Here is a 23,545-nt window from a genome sequence, read left to right as displayed (position 1 = left end):
TAAATCATTCAGTGCACTGATGCACGCCAGCAGTTTGAGGAATCATTTCCTCGCAGCCTAACAAGATTATACATAAACTTGCTGTAAGATGTTTTACTTGAAGGTCAACAAGGCTAAGAAAATAGTTTGCTCGGATGAAGAATTTCAAGTGTATTCTTTGTTTTTGTAGATTTCAGCTGCTAATTTTGCAGCTCTTTTGTTAACTTTTCACTTGCTTTTGCTTTGATTGCAGACACACATCAAGGAGCAGACCAGTCTGAATTTCACTGCACATCAATTCAAAGTGAATTGATGTTTGACAAATGTTTCAGCCCATGCATGTTTATTTTTGACACACATTGGATAGATATCTTGTTAAGAGATGTAATTAAAGGCTGCCATGCAAACACAAAGATGCTTGATGCTTGCATCACACTAAATTATGTTGTGCCTCCGCGATCCATGTATTCCTGGGTTATCAATAATTTTATATGTTGTTCGGTTTTAGACACACATTTTTTATGATTAAGAAAACAAAAAGAGGTGGATAAAATAATATATTTTTCATTTATTTTGATAAATGTAAATATTCAGCTGTGGCTCACTGAATGTAGTTGCCAGGCACTCGAATTCTGGCATATTGTCAATAAAAGAAAATGACATAAATGACTGGGCAATGATTGTAAGATTCTCACCTGCACACTCGGAAAAATAAAACAAAAAAATGAGAGGATATTGCTGGTCATGCAATATTGGCCAGAATCCCCTGTTGATCTCTGAATCACACTCAGTCACTTAGTTTTGAATAGGACAAAAAAAAAGAAAAGAAAAAATCAACAACAACAAAAAACCAACCTGTAAGACAGACACTTAAAATCTTGTGGCAGTTGTTCCCCTCGAGTTAAGAGTGAGTAATCATCCGGTCCATCATTTCTTTTTTGCACAGAACCACAACATGACTTGGAGTTGCTGACTCCCCTCATAACTGCTTCACACTCTGCCGAAAACCTCTGCAGTGTCTCCTGAACAGTATGATGTGATGAAGGTACGGGAGCCGCATCTTCAAAGAGCAGAAGCAATTCTGAAGTCTTCGAGCTAGACACTCTCATCTGCATTGCTGCATCTCGAGATCTTATCAACAGAAATCATAAGCAGGACCAGAGACAAGGACAACTCTAATGGAGCCAAACACCCACAGAAAACATGCTTAACTTCCTGCCAAGAATAGTAAGACACGGCTTTCATTCCAGCTATTTAATGACAGCACATTTTCATTCACAGGGTGTCAAATACTGCCATTTTGTCAGAACCGCTGTCATCTCAAAATATGCAAGAAGTGCCATCTAGCTTGACACCCCAGGTTATGGCAATGGTGAGACAGATCGCTCACTCTCAATTTTTTTTTATATGATGCTGATAATGGATCTATTTGTGCTCCATTAAAATGCACTGGGTAAGCACAATAACACAATGGGTATTTTTCATTGTGTAGGGTCAGTGTTTTGAAATAGCATATTTTAACCCAGTCTTTATTGCCCAAGTTATTATTATTATTAGTAATAATTAGAAAAACAAACTTAAAAGGCCACAAAATACTTCTTTTTTTTTATGTTTTAAATCAAGACCATTCTCTGGGCATTAGGAGACCATATGGGTATCTCTACCACTTTTCATAAATCCTCAAAACATGTGTTGACTGAAGTGCAATCCTTTGCAATGTCTAATTTATTTAGCAATAAATAAAATGAATGCGGACATTTTTGGCCTTAATGTAAAAACAAAATGTCCAGGAAGAAATAAAAACAGCTTTGACATTGAACGTCGCCATTCATTACTGAGTCTATTCAACTGGATTTGAAAGAATTTTCTTAATTTTATGCGGTGTTCAGCTTTCATTGTTTATTACTCTCCCCCTGACCGAGGGACCGGTGGTTCTAATCTTTCAACTGCTACATGAAAAATGATTGAAATCAGTCTGAAGTCAGCAGATTTATGTATGCAGCAGTAATAAGAAATGTATCTACATGCAGCTGTCATCAAGCCACCTTTATGCCTGAGTGTACCAATTAAACATAACAAGGTATGTAGCGATTCACCTGTTTGTATTATCGGCCTCAGCAGACTCAGCAGACTGCTGACTGGAAACGTGAACTCCAGCAAGCACACAGACAAGTTAATGTTTTCATCAATTCAGAAGATATTATATTGACTTAGATTAATTTCTCAGAAGACCCTAACCTTAGCTGGAAGTGCTTCTTGTCTATTCCTATCTTCAATTTGATTTTGAACCTACTTCTGTAAACAGAATTATGTCCCCACAACATGAGCAATACAAGTACACAAACACACAAAGAGCAGAATGTTGTAAACAGTTCGCTTCTAAAGAATTAATTCAAAGTGTCAACAGACGTTGGGGCATGATAGTGGGTCAGTATTACGCTGGCTAAAGAAGATGCAGCCGTTTAATCCTCATTCCCAAACACGCATCCACAATCCATTATAACCCCAAACAAAAGTGCAGGTGGATGCATTCACTCAGCTGTGAGTTAGGGTTAAATTTTGGCAAACCTTTGAGGAAAGATGGACCTTTTGGGGTATTTCTGTTTCTGCTTAGCAGCATTTACAGAATCATGCCGCTCTCCTCCAGCTTTTAAAATTTATCCATTCCTATAATTACTTTTAGTTTAAATTAGAAAAATCCAGGTTGCATTGAACTATCAAAAGTGCATTTCTTTTCACTCAGTTTCAAAGAAGCCTTCGAGAAAGGTGTTTCCAATCTTAAAGCCTATTGAATACCCATTTATGCTATTGATTATGTGTCACCATGTGGCTTGAACCCAACTCTCACATCTCACCAAAGTATTTCCTCAAAAGGTTGTCAAAGAGTTGCCACAGCACTCAAGTTAAACCGGAATTTAAACAAATTTCATCAACGACACAGATGGCCTTTCGAATCAAACATTCCCCCTTGGCAAAAGTAAAAATGAAAAATGCACAAGCCTGTACATGACAATGTACGTGCAGGCCCCCAATTTTACTGACCATGCGCACTAAATGTGCCTGTCACAGTCATTGTGAATAAATGCTATTATCATCTGTTGGCAACAAGGAAGTTGCCTGCAGCTAAGGCAGACACGGAGACAAAACAAAATATTATCCTCCCACAAAGAGCCTGAGGCAGGCAGAAAACACAATACCCGCGGTCATACAGAACGTGTAAATATACTTATTAATAGCTATGCATTGACACTCACGTATATGTACAGTAATGCTCATATTTCCACTGCCCTCCATACACATGTTTTATAACAGCATGGACAGAATGTGGCAAGATTGATGTAAAGCCCAATGATGCAGGTAATATATTATTCATGTTCATATGTTGGGGGGGATTTTCTTATTTCTGAATTCTGGTCTTTTGCCTCCGTGGATTATGCAACATGTACATTTAGACTCAACAGAAAAAAAGACCTAAAGATTATCCAAAATTCTCAGACTACCAAAGTGTGTTCACAGGAGATGGTACTGCAGTAGATGGTTTTATTATTTGTAAAAAAAAAATGTTTATAAAAATGTTTATAAAACTGCAGGGAAAGGATCAACAAAGATTTCACATTCCGGATGTTGAGTTTGTTCCACCCGTGGAGGGCCAGAAGAAACAAGAGTCTCAACTGAGATTAGAAGCAACAAAAGTTAAGAGTTAACGTTTACCATGGCATTATCAAAACCTAAGGTTGTTGGCCAGCACTGGAATCTTTACCTGGATTTCTACCACTACAAGAAGCTTAGTCTTGTCCAGACTGAGATTTATGATGCCAACATGATAGCAATTTTTGATAGCAATATGTGGTCTCTCATTTTCTACTGGAAAGGTCTAAAAAGGGGGATATTCCTCTGTAAAATAAAGCGGGAATTCATTTGGTGGTCTTTGAATTCTTTATCTGGAATTGCAAAGCTAAACATAAACTTCCCAGAAGCCAAATATTTCTGCATTAAATTAATAAGCCTTTTTTATTCTCTTATTAAGCTTCTTGAAAAAAGAGAGGATTTTAAATAGAGGGAGGATGTTGGTGTTGATGGACAGGTCCATAAAACACAGAGGTTAAACAGAAGTTGACTTCCTTAAACAGTCACAGTTCTTAAGATAATCAAAACTATGACAATGCAGTGACCTTAACAAACTCAAATGACGATATACACAAACTCACACAGTTATAAAATATTTTCTGCTATTATTATTAATACCTGCGCTCTCATTCTCTCATTCACCGATGCTTGTGTTCACAGAACTGAGAAAATTTATTGCATGTGGGAAAAAAAACGAGTGCACAGCTATTGTGGTGCTCAGAGTAAACATGAGGCTTCTATCTAAAGGAGAGCCCCTATTTTAGTGTGAATTACTGTTGCATCAAATAATGCACATTTATCGGAGTATTCATGACTTTGTCATTACTGTTAAGTCTTAACAGCATGCATTTAAAATGATCTAAGGCCTTTGTCAGCCGGATAATATCCTACTCCAATCATGTTTGTATCACTGAATGGATCGCTTGGCTCCATGTCATCAAATGCAGTGTGACAGTTAACATAATAGGCGTGCAATACTAGACTATATCATTTGCCAATTAATTAATCCAATAGAGCCTAGCTAGACCTATTAAATCCTATTCTAATTAATCAGATGCCACCAGGATACTCTGTCACTTACCCCAAATTTGAAGGATAATTACCCAAATGGAAGCCAGTAATGTCACTGCAGAGATTTTTTCCTAATGATATCTGCTTTTGAAAAGGGAAATGAGGCATGTTCCTGCATATTTTCAGTATAGAAGTGACAGATTTACTAGGGTACTGATAAATCATGGCTAAACCTTGTGAACGGTAACAAATCTGCATATAGAAACTCTGGTAGGTATCAGGATGACTTTTACAAGTACAGGAGTGGGAGGCATATTTTTTTCTGCCAATGCAAGGATGCAATTTGGTTTTTATATCAGTAACTCATATTGTGTAAAATTTGGCCATAAGGCCCAAGGCTTAAACTTCTTAAAGTGGTCTGGTTGTCCACAGGGAAGAGAGGAATCCCATAGAGTTAAAAGAAGACCAGGAACTGGGGTGAATATTAAGAGTGTTGTCATCTTCTCCTCTTGCACACAGTATGAGAGAAAGTTCTTCAAGTACGAACTTCCAGTGAAAGGATAAGAGAAGAACATAGCAATTTTGGGGCAGCATGAGAGAAAGTGAAAAGGGACAGAGGGCAATAACATACAAAAATGAATATTAGTTTATTACACTGGGCCAACTTTCCAGAAGGCTAATATCCAGCTTTTACTTAATTATACACAGATTCATGCTTGTGCTTGTGTGACTTTTCCTGGTGTTTCCTTCTTCACTCAATATTTGTGAGATCCTTTATTTTTGGACACAATATTAATGAATTCACTGTGTGGAGTTAATGTCAATATACATGTATGACAGCTATACCACGACCCACTGCTGTTGCAGTAATTCCCTCCATATAAATCTCCTTTATATTCGTTTTCTTTTGCATAATGGTCACTGAAATGGACAGTTCATCTTTAAATATAGTTCTGAGATTTTCTTTTTAGTTAATTTTTTTTCTGCCTGTGGTGTAGAGCTACAAAATATGGATAATGAACTTAATGGATATTTGCCAGTCAGTAGCACAGCTTTTTAAATCTCATTCAAGGTCTCTTCGTGTCTCGCTGTTTCATGTGTGTTCTCCTGCTAATTATTGGTAGTTTGAGTTTAATAATAAATCAGACTGACCTCCTCTTAAAAACCATGATGCTCAAGAGATCTTGTTGTTCTCATTTGCAAAGAGTACCTCTTTGCAGGTAGATTTTTAAGTGCGTTTCTGCTAATTGGCTCCCCTTTGAACAACCGCATCCACTAATGACTGTCTTGCAGGCACAGCTGGAGTAGCTGACACAGGCACTGGGTTCAATAGTGGTGCTCAGAGCAGCCAAAACAAATGGCAGAACAGTCGCTAGTAGGTGTTTAAATGTTCAGCATACTTGCAGGCAAAATTGTCGCCTTACAGATCCTTCAGATGCTGGATAATAACTAGTTTGTGTTGGCTACAATGATACGGTTTTATTTCATTTTGAATTTGTGAGCAGATTTTGCAGATGAATACTATTTTTTTTTCTCTAACTTTTTATTTTGTACTTTTGAATACTGATTTTTAACACTGTTTATTTAGATAAATAAAGACAGACAGATGGACACACAGCCCATTGACCCTACAGCCTCCCCACAGACCTGTTTAAACACTGAATTCTAGACAGCAAAAACACAAAGCACTGCCCACATCTCTTAGATGTACTCTTTTATTTTCAATAGGAGTAACCACAATCTACTCTCAGTGGTACATAGACAGGATGCTGAGGCATGTGTTTGTTGAACAGGGAGAAGGAGAAAAGAAACAGAAAAACAGAATAGTGTTTTTTGGTTGTTGTTGTTTCTTTTAACACCCCTTAGTCGTGAGTAGCTTGCTTTCAATGCAATAAAACAAGAAAAAAACCCAACAAAAACACTTTTACATTTCTCAAACCACAGATAATCACTCTACTAGTCTATTCTGTGAGATAGCTAGTATATAATTTGGGGTATTATTTCTACAGGGTTTTTTTTCCTATGCATTCTTTGTGGGAAGAGAGCCGAGTCAGACACAAATGTAAAAAAAAAAAAAAGCAATACAGAGCAGCTATGGACATAGTCTCATGGGGTAGGTCTGGTCATGAAAAAAAAGAGTTTCTTTCTTAGTGCAATGTAAACTTTAGGCCATATTTTAAAGCAGCAGGCCTGGAGCTTGTGTAAATCTGCCCCACTGCAGGGCGGCATTATAATCATAAAAAAGTCTTTAATCTATGTGCAAGACCACGAAGGCTGCATACCTGACCAAGACTGACTCCAGAGATATCCCAGGTTGGTAAAACTATCAAAAACCTCTGCTGTGACAGCTGTCACAGTTGTTGACTCCAGAATGTCACTGATAGACTTTCATTTCCTACCCATTCAAAGTTTCTGTCCACTGTTATTCCATATGCTACTTATACATATATTTATTCTGTGGTTCATATCTCACTAAGGTTCATGTTGAAATATACAATGTTGCAGATAGTCAACAATTCACTCATTGAAATTCTGAGTCTGTGGTAGAGGTTGTGCTTATTCTCCCATAACATGATTAATCTATAATGTTACCTCAGGCTGTGTATTTGGAAGAGAGACTCTTGCTTATTCACCTCTAGTGCTGCAGATACTTATTGCTATTCCCTGCACATTTTTTTGACAATGGATTTTCAACTTGTCTCAAATTTAACCCTGCTCCAAATTGGTGCAGGAGCTAATATTCAGGAGCACAAAGGGATGGACAGAACCAGCTTGGCAGTGACAGACCCTTCAGTCAAGTCATACTGTTAGAGCATATTCTCTAGCAATTTTTCTGTTAATGTAGCAGTCCTACTATATTATAAATCAATATTTCTGTGGCTTTGGACCACTGGTACTGCTCTTTTTGCATTCCTCATTGGTAATACCAAGGACATTAACATACTCTGTGTATGCTGGCTGCTGCTATAACTGGTCTAATTATGTTGATGTACAGTAAATTTGATTGTGTGCGGCTGTCTCTGTCCAATTCTTTTTGCAAACTCTAGTTGTGTTAGGCTAGAGGCTAATGAAGTGATTAAACTCAGACTTATTTTACAGCACATGAAATAAGTTATCAAGTTCTGGCTCCATGTACAAGGCTAAGGGCAAACACAATAGCCACAGTTAGTAATTACCTATTACTGTGTTTGAATAGAACACTATTAAATGTTCTTGGACTTAAATGCAAATGTACAATACCACTAATAGTACTGCAAATCTATGAAGACAGAGAGCAATTACACAGAAGCAAAGTATTAGCAACCAGTTTGAACAGTTTGAACGGAACTGGCTGTGTATTTACATATATAATACCATTGCTGCATATGGACTACACCACAAGTCCCAAGGGGTCCCCAAGTCCCAATGGGAGAAACCATCAAAGGTGGTTGAGAACAACGGGGCTAGGGTCCTGCGGGACTTCAAGTTGCAGACAGACAAGCAGCTGCTGGCCAACCAACCAGACACAGTGATGCTTGACAAGGAGCAGAAGAGCGCACTTGTGATAGATGTGGCAATCCCAGTGGACAGCAAGATAAAAAAAAAAGGAGGAGCACCAGGGGCTGAAAGAACAACTGGAACAGATGTGGAAGGTGAAGTCTAATGTAGTCCCAGTGGTAATAGGAGCATTAGGAGCAGATTCCAGCAGAATCCAGGGACTACAACAGAGCGCTCTGTCCAAATGAGTGCAGAATGCAGGATGCAGGAAATGAGGCAGCAGAAAAGATCGATGTAACCACTGTGACATCACCTGCTGGTTAGTGAGTTCTGTCTTGAAGCCTTCAGCTGAGTGTTTTGAAGCTAGATAAGATGAGTGAGGAATTAAATCAAATGAGAAACGGAATGACACTGCAAGCCTTTGCCATAGCAACAAAGGAGCCTTGTCTGAAAATATACTCTTCTTTATTGTCCCCCGTGACTCTGATTACCTAATTTAAGTGTTAATTGTAACAATATAATGTTTTTTGTAACATTATGTTGCATTATTATATTACATTCACCTCATTAGGAAAGTGTTAGCTGAATATTGATCTTTTTTTTCCATGGACTTCTCGACAGTTAGACCTCACTTTGCAGCCAGAGGAGTTGCCCCTCCCCGACTATTAGAAAGAAAACAGTTTGAGTTTTGGCCACACTTTTTCACCCCTAGAAGTTATGCACATCTTTTATACACAGTCTGTGCCTCAAAATCAAATACAAGATTCAATATAAACAATTTATCATGCAAGAATTTTGCTCTGGGGTTTTGATTAAAAAAAGTATACTTTTTATTATTTTGGAAACAGGAAAAAAAATGTTATTCATAGATAGTTCAGGGTGGAGCAAGTAGTTATGTATTCATGACTAACAGCAGTTGTTCTGGCTTTGACACATTTGAATGTGACAGCTTCTCTCAATCTAAATTCACTTTTTGGCTTTCTTCCAATAAGGAAGAGAAAAAAAAATCTGTCTTTCCTTTTCACTCCATTGCTCATAGCCATAAACATTAATGAGTCAGGTTTGTGTGACAATGAAATTCCACCTTCATTGCTGAAGAGCAGGCGTGACCTACCCACCAATGTCTCGGTAACAGTTTGCAGCAGTTTTGAGACTAACATAAGTTGACACCCATGGAGGTGCACGAGGTGCACTGCTGAAGTGAATTTAAAGGAACAAAAACAATGAGTTGCAAAAGATTTTTGTTTTAATTTGGAGAATAATCATTAGGAGACATTTTGGACCAACAGAGCAGGTATGAATCAACTGCATAATGAACCCAAAAATATGAACGATTATCCACTGAATGGCCTACTTTCTATGAAAAAGGTATTTTCTCTTTCATATTAATCTACTTTCCAATGCATGGAACTTGCCAACCGGTGGCTCAAAACAACACTCTGCGCTTCTCATGAAAATATCTCATAAATACCTTTCTATATGCAGAAAATATATATTAGAGGATATACATTATTTTCAACACATCTGCATTAAATGGTAATAGCTAAAACACTCTGTAACAACAGTACTCTCACTTATACTTAAATATCCCCACCAAATGGCTTGTCTTGTTTGACAATTTACCTATAAACCAGACACAACACAATTTCTTAATATGATATTCATTTCATGTGCGGAAGAATACAGCCACAGGATGTTTTTAAGGTTCATATCCAGAACTTGTTTGATTTAGCATTGATTAAGAACTTGTTAATTATTCTTTTTAATCATCTTATCCGTAAAAAACGATATACATGCTATTGGGCAGCAGCTTCATTGCACCTTACTGGTGTCAGTCAGATTGAACACATCCTGATTATTCTTATGCAGATTTTTCTCGAGTTGCACATCATGTATCACCCCCTCACCCCCCACCCCAACAGAAGAGCAGAATGAAAGAGAGGGGCAGATTTGCACCACAAGCACTCATAATAAACAAGAATGTACAATGAATGAAGCCTTTTTGAGACATATGTGACATGGCAGTTTAGCCAGTATTTAAAATGAATAATTTATTGATGAAATCTCAGCAACATATTGCTTCATAGATCAGTGAAATTAAGAGATGCATTTCTCTGCTGGGACCTGATGAAATTTTTATGGTTTTTTTGGATGCCTGTCATCTTAAAGCACAAATTTCAAGGTTAATCTTTCAGATTTGATCCCCTTGAAATGTGCCCAGATTGATCTACTGTGCTGTGGAAACTGTAATTGGGATCAAAGAGCAATAATTGATTCTTACAGTGTGTTCCTCCCCTTGTTGTCAAAGCAGCTGCTCATATACAAAAAAGGGAAAGAAAAATCTGATATATGTCACTAAGATGTGGGCTAACATTCATCACATATTCAGGCATAAATATCTATACTACCCTGAGCAGTAAAAAGCCTTTCGGGTTCACTCCAGCCTGTTTCCTAATGACATGGCAATAGAGCAGTGAAATATGACCATCACTCATAAAAAGCGACATAAATCGTTAGGAAATGATTGAGATATTTTGTGCTACAGCAGGTGCAGTATCTATAGATGGCCAGTAGGGGTAGTGTGTGATTTTAGTTAAAAACGTTGGAGGCATGTGAATTCACCTCTTGCCTGCAATTAAACTGAAGAACGTATAAAGGCGAGCTGAGGGGTTGCGGGGTGTTTAAAACAGCCACTCCCTTATTACATATTGTTTCTAAGAATGTTGCATCCTGGAAAGAATCAGACAGATATAAATGTGCAGTGTTTGCTCTTCACTTGACTGTCTGTCCGGTGCAGTTCAGTGAAGGAGCTGTCCACTGCTGGTGGTGCTGAAACTTTGTTTTTTTGCGCCTCTGACAGACTTAACCAAACAATTAAGAGATATTTCCGTTTTTATTACATCCACGAGAAATATCCTTTAATTGTAAGATTATGCCTATCTAGAAATCTTCTGCCACGAGTTCCTCTTCTTTATAGCTCTGCAAACGCCGTGCATTGCTCACTGATGTGTGTAAGGCTACCCAATAAAAATTACTCCCACCCTTTAGAGTGATTCGTGTCCTAAAAATTCGCTCCAACACTTTGACCTCGGCTTTATATATAAAAAACACACACCCATAGAGTCAATTATGCAGAAGCAATATTCAATTAACCGAACAAGCCAGGCTATAAGAAAGCGTTAGGTTTGTTTTCTGTTTGCTCCTGTGCGGAATGCTCCTCCGTCAACTCCATCCAGCTGTTCTTTGGCTCAGACAGGCGTTGTGGCTTCTGCCACGTCTGTCTCTCATCCATCAGCCCTCGCCGAGGATCACAGTGTGTAAATCCTTTTCTCTGGCACATCAGCTGCGCTCCGTCGTCGCTGAAGTATGGTGAAAATGTGTCCCAGTCGTTCTGGTCTTTCACATTTTCCCCGAAAACGACAACTTCTCCAAAAGTAAACTGTTCACACCGCCGCCAAATATGTACGCTGACTTTTGCGTGTCTGCTTTTGTCGCGTTGTTTTATTTCTTTTCTTTTTTTGTAAGTAAGGCATATCTTGTCAAGGGATTATTTTTTTCTTTGCCTGTTTTAACCTCCAGTCGTGTGTTTAATTATCGCCTCTCCACGCGTCTTTCTCCGGCTAGTCCAACTCATTTCTACCCGGCTTGTCGAAAAAAGCACCCGAGTCGTGAAGTCTCTGCAGTCACGTGATTAAGACAGGACTGAAGAGAGTGATTTTTTCTCTCTCGGAGTGTGTATGTGAGCGTTTCTCCGTGTGTTGTTGGAGGGGTGTCCCTCCTCCGCATATTTTGCTGCTTGCCATGCTTTAGACGCCGGAGCGCAGGGAGAGAGGCGAGAGTGAGAACGCCGGTCTCTCTCACAGGGCTACCTGTCTTTTTAGGCTTACCTCGAGTCCCCGTCGGTTCGCCCTGGTCTTTTTGAGCCCACCTTCCTGCGGTCGGCTTGTTTTTGTTGGTTTAAAAAAGAGCAAGAGAGGAAGAGAGAGAGCGAGAGAGAGAGCGAGAGAGAGAGAGAGAGAGAGAGAGAGAGCGAGAGAGACAGAGAGAAAACTGTGGTCATTTCTGTAGGGTCTACGCGGGTCTGGTCTATCAGGAGGAGGATCGCGGTTCTGTTTGGCTCTGGGTTTTGATCATCTTTCTTTCTTTTTTCTTTTGGGTGCTCCATTTGGACAGTACAGGACAGCCGAGCAGAGCTTGGATGAGCCGCCTCACTAAAATCCCGAGATGGAGTTGCTGCTGATCTGCCTTCCCCTGTGGATATTGCAATGCAATTCGGCCAAAGCGGACTCAATCATACATATCGGTAAGCGTCCGGCAAAAAACAAAAGAAAAAACAAAACATGTTTGGGTTGGTCAAGTGTAAAGGGGTGCGGGAATAAAGGTCAGCCAGCTTATACTGCCGAGATCACAAGATGTTGGTGAGAGGGCGGGATAAATAGAGTGTATTCAGCTTCATCCTGCGTTTAAGAAACACTTTGACTCTCCGGCGAGTTGAAAAGTTGGTGTTTTGTAAATGACCAATCACCCGACCCTCATTGCTTCAACTGTTTTGTTCATATTATTTATTGGTATTTATTCTATTTAGCACAGACATTTCTGTCACTTTTCGACGACAGATTGCTGCATTCATGTTGTCTTCACATCTTAACCACACCACTGCCTGCCTTTGAACCGCAGTCCTGTACAAAAAACCCCCCAAAAAAACCCAAAAACCAAAAAGAAAAAACGATTTACAGTAAGCAGAAAGGCCTGTTTCAGTGAAACTGTGAAATAATAATGATAAAAACACTAATGTGCAATAGACAAACCGCTGAGGCTTTTTTTAGACCAAGCTACCTCTTGTGTGTACCCGACAAGCCTCAACTTTCCCCGGAACGTGACTGCAATGTCAAAAACAAAGATAGAGGGAATGTCAGCGGAGTTTCGTTTTATAGATGCAACACACATAGTGCCTCTTTGTACTCCAACTTCAAACCAGAGCTGCAGAGATGTGGAGATGCTTGAAACTCACCACGGCATCCAAACGATCTGGTGTGTGCCCTTAAACATCGCATTAGGTTTGATTTGACACTTTTGAAACAAATCTGCAACCTCCGTATCAACACGGACTCGGTCATTACCTTCATTTTGCCCCCCTTTTCATCAATGAGAAGCGCTGTAATCTCAGATAAAAACGTCAGTGTCACTGTGAGCAAATCTCGTCTCGGTGCTACGCCGCCACCACCGCTGCTGCTGCTGCTGCTCACTGTTTACTGCAACAGTCTGGCAAGCAGCAGCAGGTGCTCAGTCACTGGCTTAATACAGCAGTGGGACTCCATCCAGATAATATTGGCTGATAGTCCGCATAATGTTAGTGTACCCCAATTATTCTTCTCGTTTCCCTGAAACCCCTTTCCGTGATGTATGTGCTCTCCCAATAGCAGCTGATGCCATTCTGCTAAACAGTGGAGGGGGGGCAGTTAAGCTTCAGTATTCCTCCCACACAAGGCCTACTGTGGGTAGGGTGCCGTGGATCTGTTAGGCATGATGGATATTAACTTTCCAAGTTTGACTAAAGCTAGTGCAGTGCGTGTTTCCGATTTTACAGTGGTCTCTGATGAGACCACGTCGCTCTCCGTGGTGCTGAAATCTCACCAGCGAAGACGCTTAGCTTCAGAAAAAAATACGTTTAATGTAAAGATATATAAAAAGAAAAACAGCACTGTTCAGTCCATCACTTTGGCAGACTGTGGGCAATAAAAGCTATGTTGTCCGCATTGGGTCCACAGCAAAACTAAAATTCGTTCATCATTATCTTCCCACATCTAACTTGCGCACACAAGTAATTTACTGTTTTACTCAACAGGTGCCATATTCGAAGAAAACGCTGTAAGAGATGACCAAATTTTCCAACTTGCCATCTCAGACCTGAGTCTGAGCGATGACATTCTGCAGAGCGAGAAAATCACCCACTCTGTGAAACTTATCCAGCCTAACAACCCTTTCCAGGCAGTGCAGGAAGGTAAGCGTTCCTCGACCACCCCCCTCCCGCCCTTGGAATAAATTGCCGCTGCTTTTATTTTTTATTTTAAATCTGATAACTTGGGGCAGCGTGTGGGACGTCAGGAAGGGGGTCATCTTCTCTGCTCAGTAGCTATGATCAAGCAAGAAGTCCGGTGCTTGCTGCGTGGTAATCTTGACTGTCCTGATCTGCTGGAGCCCCAAGAGAATGTTGTTCATTCACACATTGATGCGATGGCTAGTAGAGCGGGCAATGATGATGATTCATGTGCTTCTGTGAGCGAGGGAAATAGCTGTGTGTGCGTGCGCGTAGGCGTGTATGTGTGTTTGTGTGTGCGTCGCCACCTGCAAAGCTCTCTTGCCACTGTACCAAAGCAAGGTGTCTTCTGTGGTTGAAAAGCTAGGTGGAAGCATTGAGTTAAGAGCACAACAGGACAAGATGTTATATGTGTATAAAAATCATGTGAAGACGATCAAATGAAGTTTCCCTACCAATCCAGGAGTTATGTAATGACAAGAGAGTAATATTTCTGGGTTTGCAAGCCTCTTTGAATGTTAAACAATACAGTTTTGTCTACTTCTGTTGGTTTTCCCATACTATAGGTGCCTAGAATGGACACACGTCCACACATCAGACACCAAATTAATAATGAAATAATTTCAGCCAAGGTTATCTCACTCAGATGCTGAACAGACTGCAAAAGGCGATTAAACATTCTTCTGCTGAAATGAATCATTAAGACTTTAATAGGTTCCTGGGGATCTTCAAAAGCTGTTTATGTCCCCTGCACTTAGTTACTAGATCCTACTTTTGTCCCCAGTTGCACAAAGGCCTTGATGACTCATTGCTATTCATAGTGCCCCTGACAGGCAAAAAAATTATATTATGTCTCGCCTTTTGCTATAATTATCCCGTGTCATTTAGCTGAGGCTCTTAACAATGTCACAGATATCTAGTAGTCTACTTTATATTTCCAAAAGCAAACTTTAATCCAGATGAGTCTTAACTCAAGCAGTCTGTCATTTGAGTTCTTTACATATACCAGAAGTATACTGTCATTATCCAGCTGCTGCTGCGGAGATAAGATGAAAAATGTGTTACAGACATATGACACTTGGCTAATTTATCAGTCGTTGTTGCTTGAGATGCAAAAATGTAGTAATTAAACTGACTGGCTAGCAAGTCATTCACCACTTGTACTTCAGTCTAATTAGTGTAGTTAGTCAAAGATGGAACTTTACACCTAAACTTGTTCATGCTTAACTCATACCAATTACCTTAACAATGCTTTCTTTTGACAATGACCTTCACAGTATTTTAACACAACACAATGTCTACATAAACGCTTATAGACACACAAAGTTCTTGATAATCATTTTTCTTCACTGAAAAGCTTTTTATTTCTTATTGAAAATGATTCAGTTTATCACTTCTGAATAAACTGCCTTTCTTTACCCTTGATTGGGTATCATTTAGCACGCTTAATTATTGTTTATGGGCAGGCGCCCGCTAATTAAATATTTAAGTGGTTCATTAGACGGCATTCAGTTTCTGCAGAGAGTTGGGAATAATGTGCAGTCGATGACATGAGGATCAATGTGCGGCCTCAGATTCTTGCACTATACACAAAGTAGGCTGGTGAACACTGAGTGACAACTGGGATAAGTTAACCTTTTGCTTTGCTCTTTTGTTCGCTGCCATCCTGCTGTGAGTGGCAGTCAGGACCTTGCCATAGCATGGTGTAGAGCGAGGAGAGCAGAGGTGGGTATAAAGAGTGAGAGGGACGAAGAGCAAAAAAAACGACTGTGTGTATGTGTGTGTGTGTGTGTGTGGGAGGGGGGGAGGGGAGGGGAGGGGAGAAAGAATCATGATCAAGACCTGAATAAACATGAGAGGGCTAAAGAAGAGCAAACGATTTCAGTGAGGTGATGAGGAAAATTTGCCATCTTGAGACAAGTAGTTCTGGTGTCTCGTTTGCCCTTATTTGGCTATCTTTGTCCTTGCTCTGCTAGAACATATATTAATGAGGAAGTCACACAAACGCCATGCAAACAGAAACACTCAACTATTCAGTCCTCCCACGCTTTTATCGTTTAAAGATGACAGCTCAAGGCTGGCTGGATATACTGCCTGACCACACAACTGGCAGATACTGTCCTATTTATAGGCTGGAACAACTGAAATGAATGAACAGGGTGATTTCTACACCGAGAGTGGAAGCTCACAAGCATCAGTGCTCGCCATGAGACCTGTAGGGCTTATCTGCCATCAGCTTTGTGTTAAATAGAAAAACAAGACACTTAAGATTATAATTATATAAAATTCTCTTCCTAAATTGTGAGAGAATAAGTCATGCTGAGGTGAATTTGTCACAGTGGCTAGAGAATGCATAGTAAAGCAGGACATGGTTTATAGTACAAAATATTACAATGCTGAATTTCTTATGTGTACAGAATTTCTCCTCACATTTGTTATGGAATTATTACAAGTAAATAATTCCATGACAAATGTTAGGAGAAAAGAAATATGATTTTTCACACATCTTAAAATTTGCAACCCAGATTTCCCCTTGTAATTTAAAAATAGAAGCTCATCCTCTGAACATAAGTTTACATGGGAAACAAAGCTTTTATCTTTTTCTGTCTTACTTTTTATTCAGGGGAAGTTAAAGCAAGGGGACAGCAAACTTGCCTCTGCAAATAAGAACCTATGCATATTTCAAGAAAAGCTCTGCCTGTAAGGCGGAGTTCTTTCCTTTTTTTTTAGCCCCATAGTTACTGGGTGAGCATTTAGACGATATGCAAATAATGTAAACATCTCATGAAACGAGAAAGCCATGCATCATAACACAACTTTGCTGCAGGTGTGTGGTCAAAATACAGCAAAGTTGCATTAAGATTCTACAGCCATGTTACAGCCCTGAGAGGCTGAACTTGGGCATTGTGGTAATTTGAGATAAGCATGCTAGCATGCAAACAATATTTTGACAACAAACTCAAAGATGTTAACCTGCTGGTGGCCATTGAAGAAAGGTTCATGATAGAGTGTGCAAAGTTTTATCCTTTAGGCTCTAGTTTCATGTTCTGGAACAAATGTAACTATTGCGGCATTATATGATTAGCAAGCATGCCAACAGGACAACAGTGTGGGACTACTGAAACTTTTCAAAACTAATTAGCTAAACATACATTTCAGTTTTTGCATAGCAGGCATTCAAATAGTATTGAATGCCAAAATCACTTTTTTTGAGCTGTTTCACTATTTTGTGAAGTCCCCAGCAGAGATTTCCATTAGAGTTTAAAGGATATGGGACACAGTTAAGGAAAATAGTTCCCTCCTCAGTAATTTGTTGAGTGTTCTGTCCCGCTGAGTCCTCTTCACACACCACACCACTAGTGACCCTCCATTTTCATCTAACACCTGCCAAGGTAACGTCAAGGAGGATTTCATTCTTTGTCCTTTATGTTCCTGTAAGCCAATAGAGTTCAAAGAAGTTTTTTTTTTCTCTTTGTCCTTTCCTCAGTCCATAATGACAAAAGTTGAAATAATGGGTCCTCAGTGTTGCCATTGATAATTCAATATCTTCCCTGCGAGTGTCTATTTATGACAACTCATTACTCGCTGTGTAAATGTGATGTAATGCTGCCCTTTCGCTATTATTGTCCCTGTAAATTTAAAAAGGCTACATAAATCTTGGTAACAGATTTGTTTGTGCTTTTATGTCTTTTTACACAGAGGGACAATGATCAGGCCATTATACCAGCCCCTGTTAATTATCCAACAGTAACTTTAATCTATCATAAGCACTTCAGTGGGCTGTAAAAAGCCGGCAGGTGACTTAATAAACTAATTAATGTTGTGACAGAGGTGTATACATGTTATTTATTCCCTTCAAAATGTAAAGCATCCATGTAGGCCAGGTAGGATTAATCAGCATTTGCAGAGCTGCTTCTGCGGTTGTTGGGTGATACTTGGAAAAATTGTACATTAGCATGAAATATTCATTTGAAAATAAATTGTTCCCAAAAAAGAAAATCCACATTCTGCAACTTAAAGTAATGCGGCAATGAAGTCATAGCAGATCTTTTCCACATATAAGGTTGTATATATTGAATACACAGACTTACCAGAATTCAGTTTGTCACTGGGAGAGGATGCCATCACCAGAAGGGGCTTATCTAATGTTTCCTTTTTATTTGATTGTCACTTTTTGATTTTTTTAATCCATCCACCATATATAGGGCCTCAAAAACACTTCTAAAAATGGTCATATGTACTTCCTGCTTCCTCCTCACAGTCCTGCAGTGCTATATTACAGAGTTTATTGATGTGATCATTTCCCTGCTTGCACATTATTTATCTGTGAAATGTATCATAACATTTAGCTGGCATCCTGTGTGATTTGAGCTTCTGATCGCTCAGCGAAGGCTGATAAGATCCTACACAATTTTTAGAACTGAGGACTGATCATTAAAGAAGATGCAAATAGGGCTCAGATGTGTTGATTTCTATAACAAATGTGCCTATGAAAGTGGAAAGTTTTTTATTTATGGAGAAGTGTGTTCAGTGCTGTAATATTTATAATATGGTCTGCTTGCTCCTTGCTTCACAATCCAGCTCTTTCACAGATATTCCTCGCTCAGCTTGCCTCATTGCAGTTCATTTGACCTCTTCTGAGAGATTTCAAAGGTAAAATATTCCTTCCTTTGTTGCACAGGTCACACTTTAGTAATATTACAGCTATAACTGTTATGTAACGGACAGTGCATTTCTGTATTTTAACACACCTACACTTTTACACGTAAGCCATTCACAACAGCATTGGTGCCATAGGGAACGCTCTTTGGGGCCTGTCGGCTGAAAGGCAAACTAAAGAACATGCATTCCTGAACATTTTCTTTAGAATAGCCAAAGTCAGCATTGTCTGAAGAGAGAAAGGAAGCGAGAGAGCAGAGTACAGAAGGAAAGGGACACAGAGAGGTCAAGACTGTTAAATACTGGGTCTGCTTAGTAGGCCTGCAGGTTTTGTCCTCTGTGCTGTACAGGAACAGCTGGTCAGAACTGCTCTCTTGTGGTAGGTTACTTCTGTGTCACGTAGCCTCAACATTTGCAACAGATGTCTCATTTGCTAGTACACTGACGCTTCTTGAAAGTAGCTCAGAGACATTTATAAGTATCCAATTATATAAAAAAATACTCTAAAGACTTTAAAAGTGGTTTTGACTTTGGTGTCAAAAGACTTGGTCTGCTGATTAACTTCAGGAAAAGCGTCAGTACGCTCAAATGCCACATCTGATCTGTATTCAAAGAAATCATCTGTAGCACTGCTGTCACCATGACCAGGGATTTTAGTAATCTTTTAATTTGGGTAAACAGGGTTGGAAAGTGTGGAAACAAGTTTTTTTTTTTTTACAAACTCTTACAAGTAAATACACTGAGAAAGAGAGTGGAAGCATTGCATTGCCGATTTTTATTGTTGGCTTTTAGGGAAATTGTGAAGTTTAGTCTGTGTCAGAACTACAATATTGCTCTAATTAGAGAGAGTGGCATGCATTCATGTTGGGCCTTTGTTCATTTGTGTATTCATCACACTCCCTATGTTGCCACACTGGCAGACAGCTGAGGGCTGACTTCAAAGTATTCTCATCGCTTTTCATACTGGCATGTTTGACTGAGGATGTTCTGGGGGGTTCATTGTGTAAAAGCCTGACTGATGGCTTGGGTCGTATGATGGCTGTTTGTACCTGAAGGCCGTATGAAGGAAATGCCCACTTAAAAAAAGGATTCATTTTTTAACTGCACAAAGTACATACAAATCTTGATAGACGTTTGACAGATTATTCCTCCGGTGATCTAGCATGTGTACTAAATTTGGCATCAGAGGATATTATTTTGGTCATTTTGCCCTGTCAGGCAGTGACAGGCGAAATTTACCCTGCTGGTTCCTGTGATTGTTGTTTAAAAGACATTTAACACCTGCATTGATTTTTCCAATATGACAAGAGCATCTGATCTATGAGGGCTGGTTAAAATCTGCATCTATCAGAACACAACTGAGCACATGCCACGCATAACCCAACAAGCTGCCTGTAATAACTTGCTCATGAACATGCAACATATGTTTTCCCCACCACCGGTTTCTCAGTCCCGTGTCTTATTCATGTCCCTGCCTTCTTTGGCATGACAGATTTATAACGAGCTGTAGAGAACACTGTGACAGATGTTAGTGCTTTGCTACGACCCCAAACAGCCCCCAACCACCGCTGGGGATTGGCCATCAATACTGCTCTACCTGTTAGAGCAAGAGAGACCGAATGAGACTCATACACAGAGAAATGGGGGGAGGGGGTGGCCCAGAGGAGATGTCCTGTTCAATCAGACTGATGTTGATGAGGCCTTTGGCCTCCGTCCGTTGTAATACATCGGAGTCCCACATGTTACTAACATCATTTCTCTTTTGTACACACACCGTTATGCTTCGATATTATTGAGCTGCCTAAAGTGTGCTGAGATGGCAGAGATGAGGTGGTGGGGGAGGAAGAGTGGGTGTATAAATGCCGGTAGAGGATTTGTTTGTTTGTGCATGCTGGTATGAATATATGTGTGGTAATATGCTGTAATATTTGAGAGTTTGTGTTGGGTTTTTAGATGCAGGTTTGCGGATGTGTTTGGAAAGTGATTTTGTGGTTTTGTGAGAGGCAGTGTTGGTCATGAAAGCAGTTTGGTGATGGGAGCTTTCAGCTACCCCTTTCACTCACTTGTGATGCTGACTAGCTCTGAGGGAAGTGTGTATAATTTACTACCCACCACCTGCACCATTGGCTGCAAGAAGACTTCATTCCAGGACAGAAGACAAAGAGCAGAAAATCAGCCTCAGAGTAAATCCTATTAGAGCCTAAACAGAAGTCGTCCACAGAAATGGTGTGCGGCTATCTCTGACGTCACACTCATTGCAGACAGAGGGAGGAGAGCGATGGGGTTTGGTTGTGGGTGGAATTGGACTGGAAGTCTTGGTGAATATAGGGATGAAGTAGAGTGAAATAGTGAGCAAGTGTGACAGTGAGGGTGAAAGCAGGGTGATGGAGATGGCTGAAGGCAGTGGGAAAATGCAGGGGAAAAAAGGAGCAGAGCATGTAAAATCTTGGAGTGTATGGAAGACAAGAGGGGCAGAATCATTTGAAACTGCGGACTCGGCTCACTAGCCTTATTGATGAAAAGATGCTAAAATGTATTTGGGAGCCATTGTTTGCATTAGTGCCCACAGACATGACTACCAAGTGGGACCATCTGTCAAAAGAATCCCTTCTCAGTCTTCTCTGACTCTCCGTCTCTCTCACATTGCCATGGGTCCTCTACCATGGCCAGGCAACATGGATTTTATCCAAAGATGAAGCTAAGCTAGTGTGTAAGCTCTCTATGAGTGAAATCAAAACCCAGCTTAAACCTCAAGAGTAAAAAGAGTGTAAAGGGCGAAACATGCAGACACCACTGAAAAGTGGGTCAAATGTGCATCCCGGTATGAATATACATCACTTTGGCTGAGAATTATATTCTACAGTGAATCATCACAAGCTTTTGCATAATTACTCTCCTTTTTTTGAACTCACTATGATGCTGTCTTGATTCTGTACTTACCCAATGGCTTTTTCCTTTTAGCAGTATTTGATCTAATACATCACAGTGGAGAGCAAACTCCACTGTGCAAGCTGTTAATGTATGAATACACTGGCTTATACATGTTGCTAGTATATATTTGTAATATATCTATATCATGGCTAAAGCACTTCTGGATGGATGCAACCTGCATTTCGTTGCCTTGTACCTGTGACATGTGCTGTGACAATAAAGTTGAATTCTATTCTATTCTATTATTGGAATGGAGAGACACAAAAACACAACAAAGCACTTAAGTTCTAGTTTTCTTACTTATACATTGTCTCAGCTGATAATTAGAGTTAATTAGCAGATATTGTAAAATAATGTCCTATTTTAACCAAGTAAGTTAACAGTTAGCAGTACAACATGTTATCTAATCCGTGGCATTATCACATCCAGACAAATTATTCAGGGAACACTCGTGGGATGTGTAGGCCTAATTCCTGTTTTACTACCCTATTCATCAGCAAACCCAGCGTCAGTTTTCCGTAGGTATAATCACAGCAAGATGTCACTGTTAGGTTTTAATCATTGCTTGAACACGCTTGTAAAATCTTGTAGCACCGCGTTTATTGTATCCCTTGTTTTTTCTTTAATTATATCAGTGTAAAGCACATCTAAGTAGAAGGCCTCCTTCCAAAGAAACACCCACGCCACACCAACATGACCCACTCATCATATATAAAAGCAGGAATAAGGAGGTTGTCGTTGTTTGTTGGTATTCATAAAGCACCCTTGCTGAAATAGCAAACAAATGATAATGTCTCTCCAACAGATGTCTTGGCGCCACTTCATAGTTATGTTTTTCACATATGTGCAAATATATGGGAATGACATAATTCCATGCACTCAGTAAAATATAAAAAAGCTCTCTGAACACAATCATGTGTTTTATTTGATCCTTCTATCTGAAATGAAAAATAATAAATACTGTAAATGTATTGGAGACCTCTGATAGGCTGAAACTGAATGATAAAAAAAAATCACCAATGGGAGTGAGCTTTGTAAAAAAAAAAGAAAAGAAAGGAGTTTGTGTTCTTAACCAATTTGCCTTATTTATTATATAATAAGAGCACACATACTTCAGGCCACATTTAAAGGTGACAGCACCAGTACAACTTCACTGTGTACTTATTCAGAGTTTAGTTAATCTCAAAGTGTTAACTGAAGGTCTTAATATGTTTCCTGCAGAACGACAGTGTCAGTGTAAAATATGGTGTGATCAGTGTGTATACTGTTGTAATCGTTTACAGTAGAAAATTAAAGTATTCCCATACAATATAGCAATTTGTATTTTATGTATTTTCCTGCAAATTCTTAAGTCTCGTTGAAGAGATATTACCAGTATCTGCTTTTGTCTCTCTTAAAGGATAAGCAAGTTCTTCAAGAAGTAGTATTACAGGATAATTTCTCCTTTTCTTTTCTTCTTACTTTTTCACTTACTGGGGCCATTTTTGCTACTGAACCAGATTATTGATTGGTACCTCATTTTGTGGAAAGTAAAGTGTTCTCACAAAGCTATCATCTTCTTACAACATCTCGTTTTTTTTTTTTTTTTCAAAGATTGAACTGGAGGTCACGGGATAGAAGAGTTTTCAAGCATTCAAAAGGTTTCTGACTTTTTATTTCACCTGCATGATGGTTTCAAAGGTTAATGAGGATCACTGTACTGAGAGAAATTTGGTGGAGAGAGCAGTGTTAATATGCTGTTTGTGTCTTCAAGCCTTCTCAAACCCAAGGCGATGTGAATGATTCATTCTCCCACTTGATCGAGACAGAGAAGGTTCATCATCT

General features: G+C 39.5%; 1 protein-coding gene across 2 annotated transcripts in view; it reads left to right on the top strand.

Moving 5' to 3' along the window:
• Positions 1-9,822: 9,822 nt before the first annotated feature.
• grid1a (glutamate receptor, ionotropic, delta 1a) overlaps positions 9,823-23,545 on the top strand; it is a 289,402-nt gene continuing 275,679 nt past the window's right edge. Inside the window, exons 1-3 of one of the 2 annotated variants that reach the window (XM_082557583.1) lie at positions 9,823-10,920; positions 12,268-12,397; positions 13,940-14,095. In XM_082557583.1, the coding sequence (XP_082413709.1) occupies positions 12,319-12,397; positions 13,940-14,095 (235 nt within the window). In that variant the 5' untranslated portion in view covers positions 9,823-10,920; positions 12,268-12,318. Of the gene's footprint in view, positions 10,921-11,871; positions 12,398-13,939; positions 14,096-23,545 lie in introns of those variants that run through there. The other variant, XM_082557584.1, reaches the window with a different exon arrangement.

The sequence above is a fragment of the Aulonocara stuartgranti genome, assembly GCF_965226115.1.
Source record: "Aulonocara stuartgranti genome assembly, chromosome: 13".
Classification (NCBI taxonomy): Eukaryota; Metazoa; Chordata; class Actinopteri; order Cichliformes; family Cichlidae; genus Aulonocara; species Aulonocara stuartgranti.
This window is presented reverse-complemented; position numbering and strand designations above follow the sequence as displayed.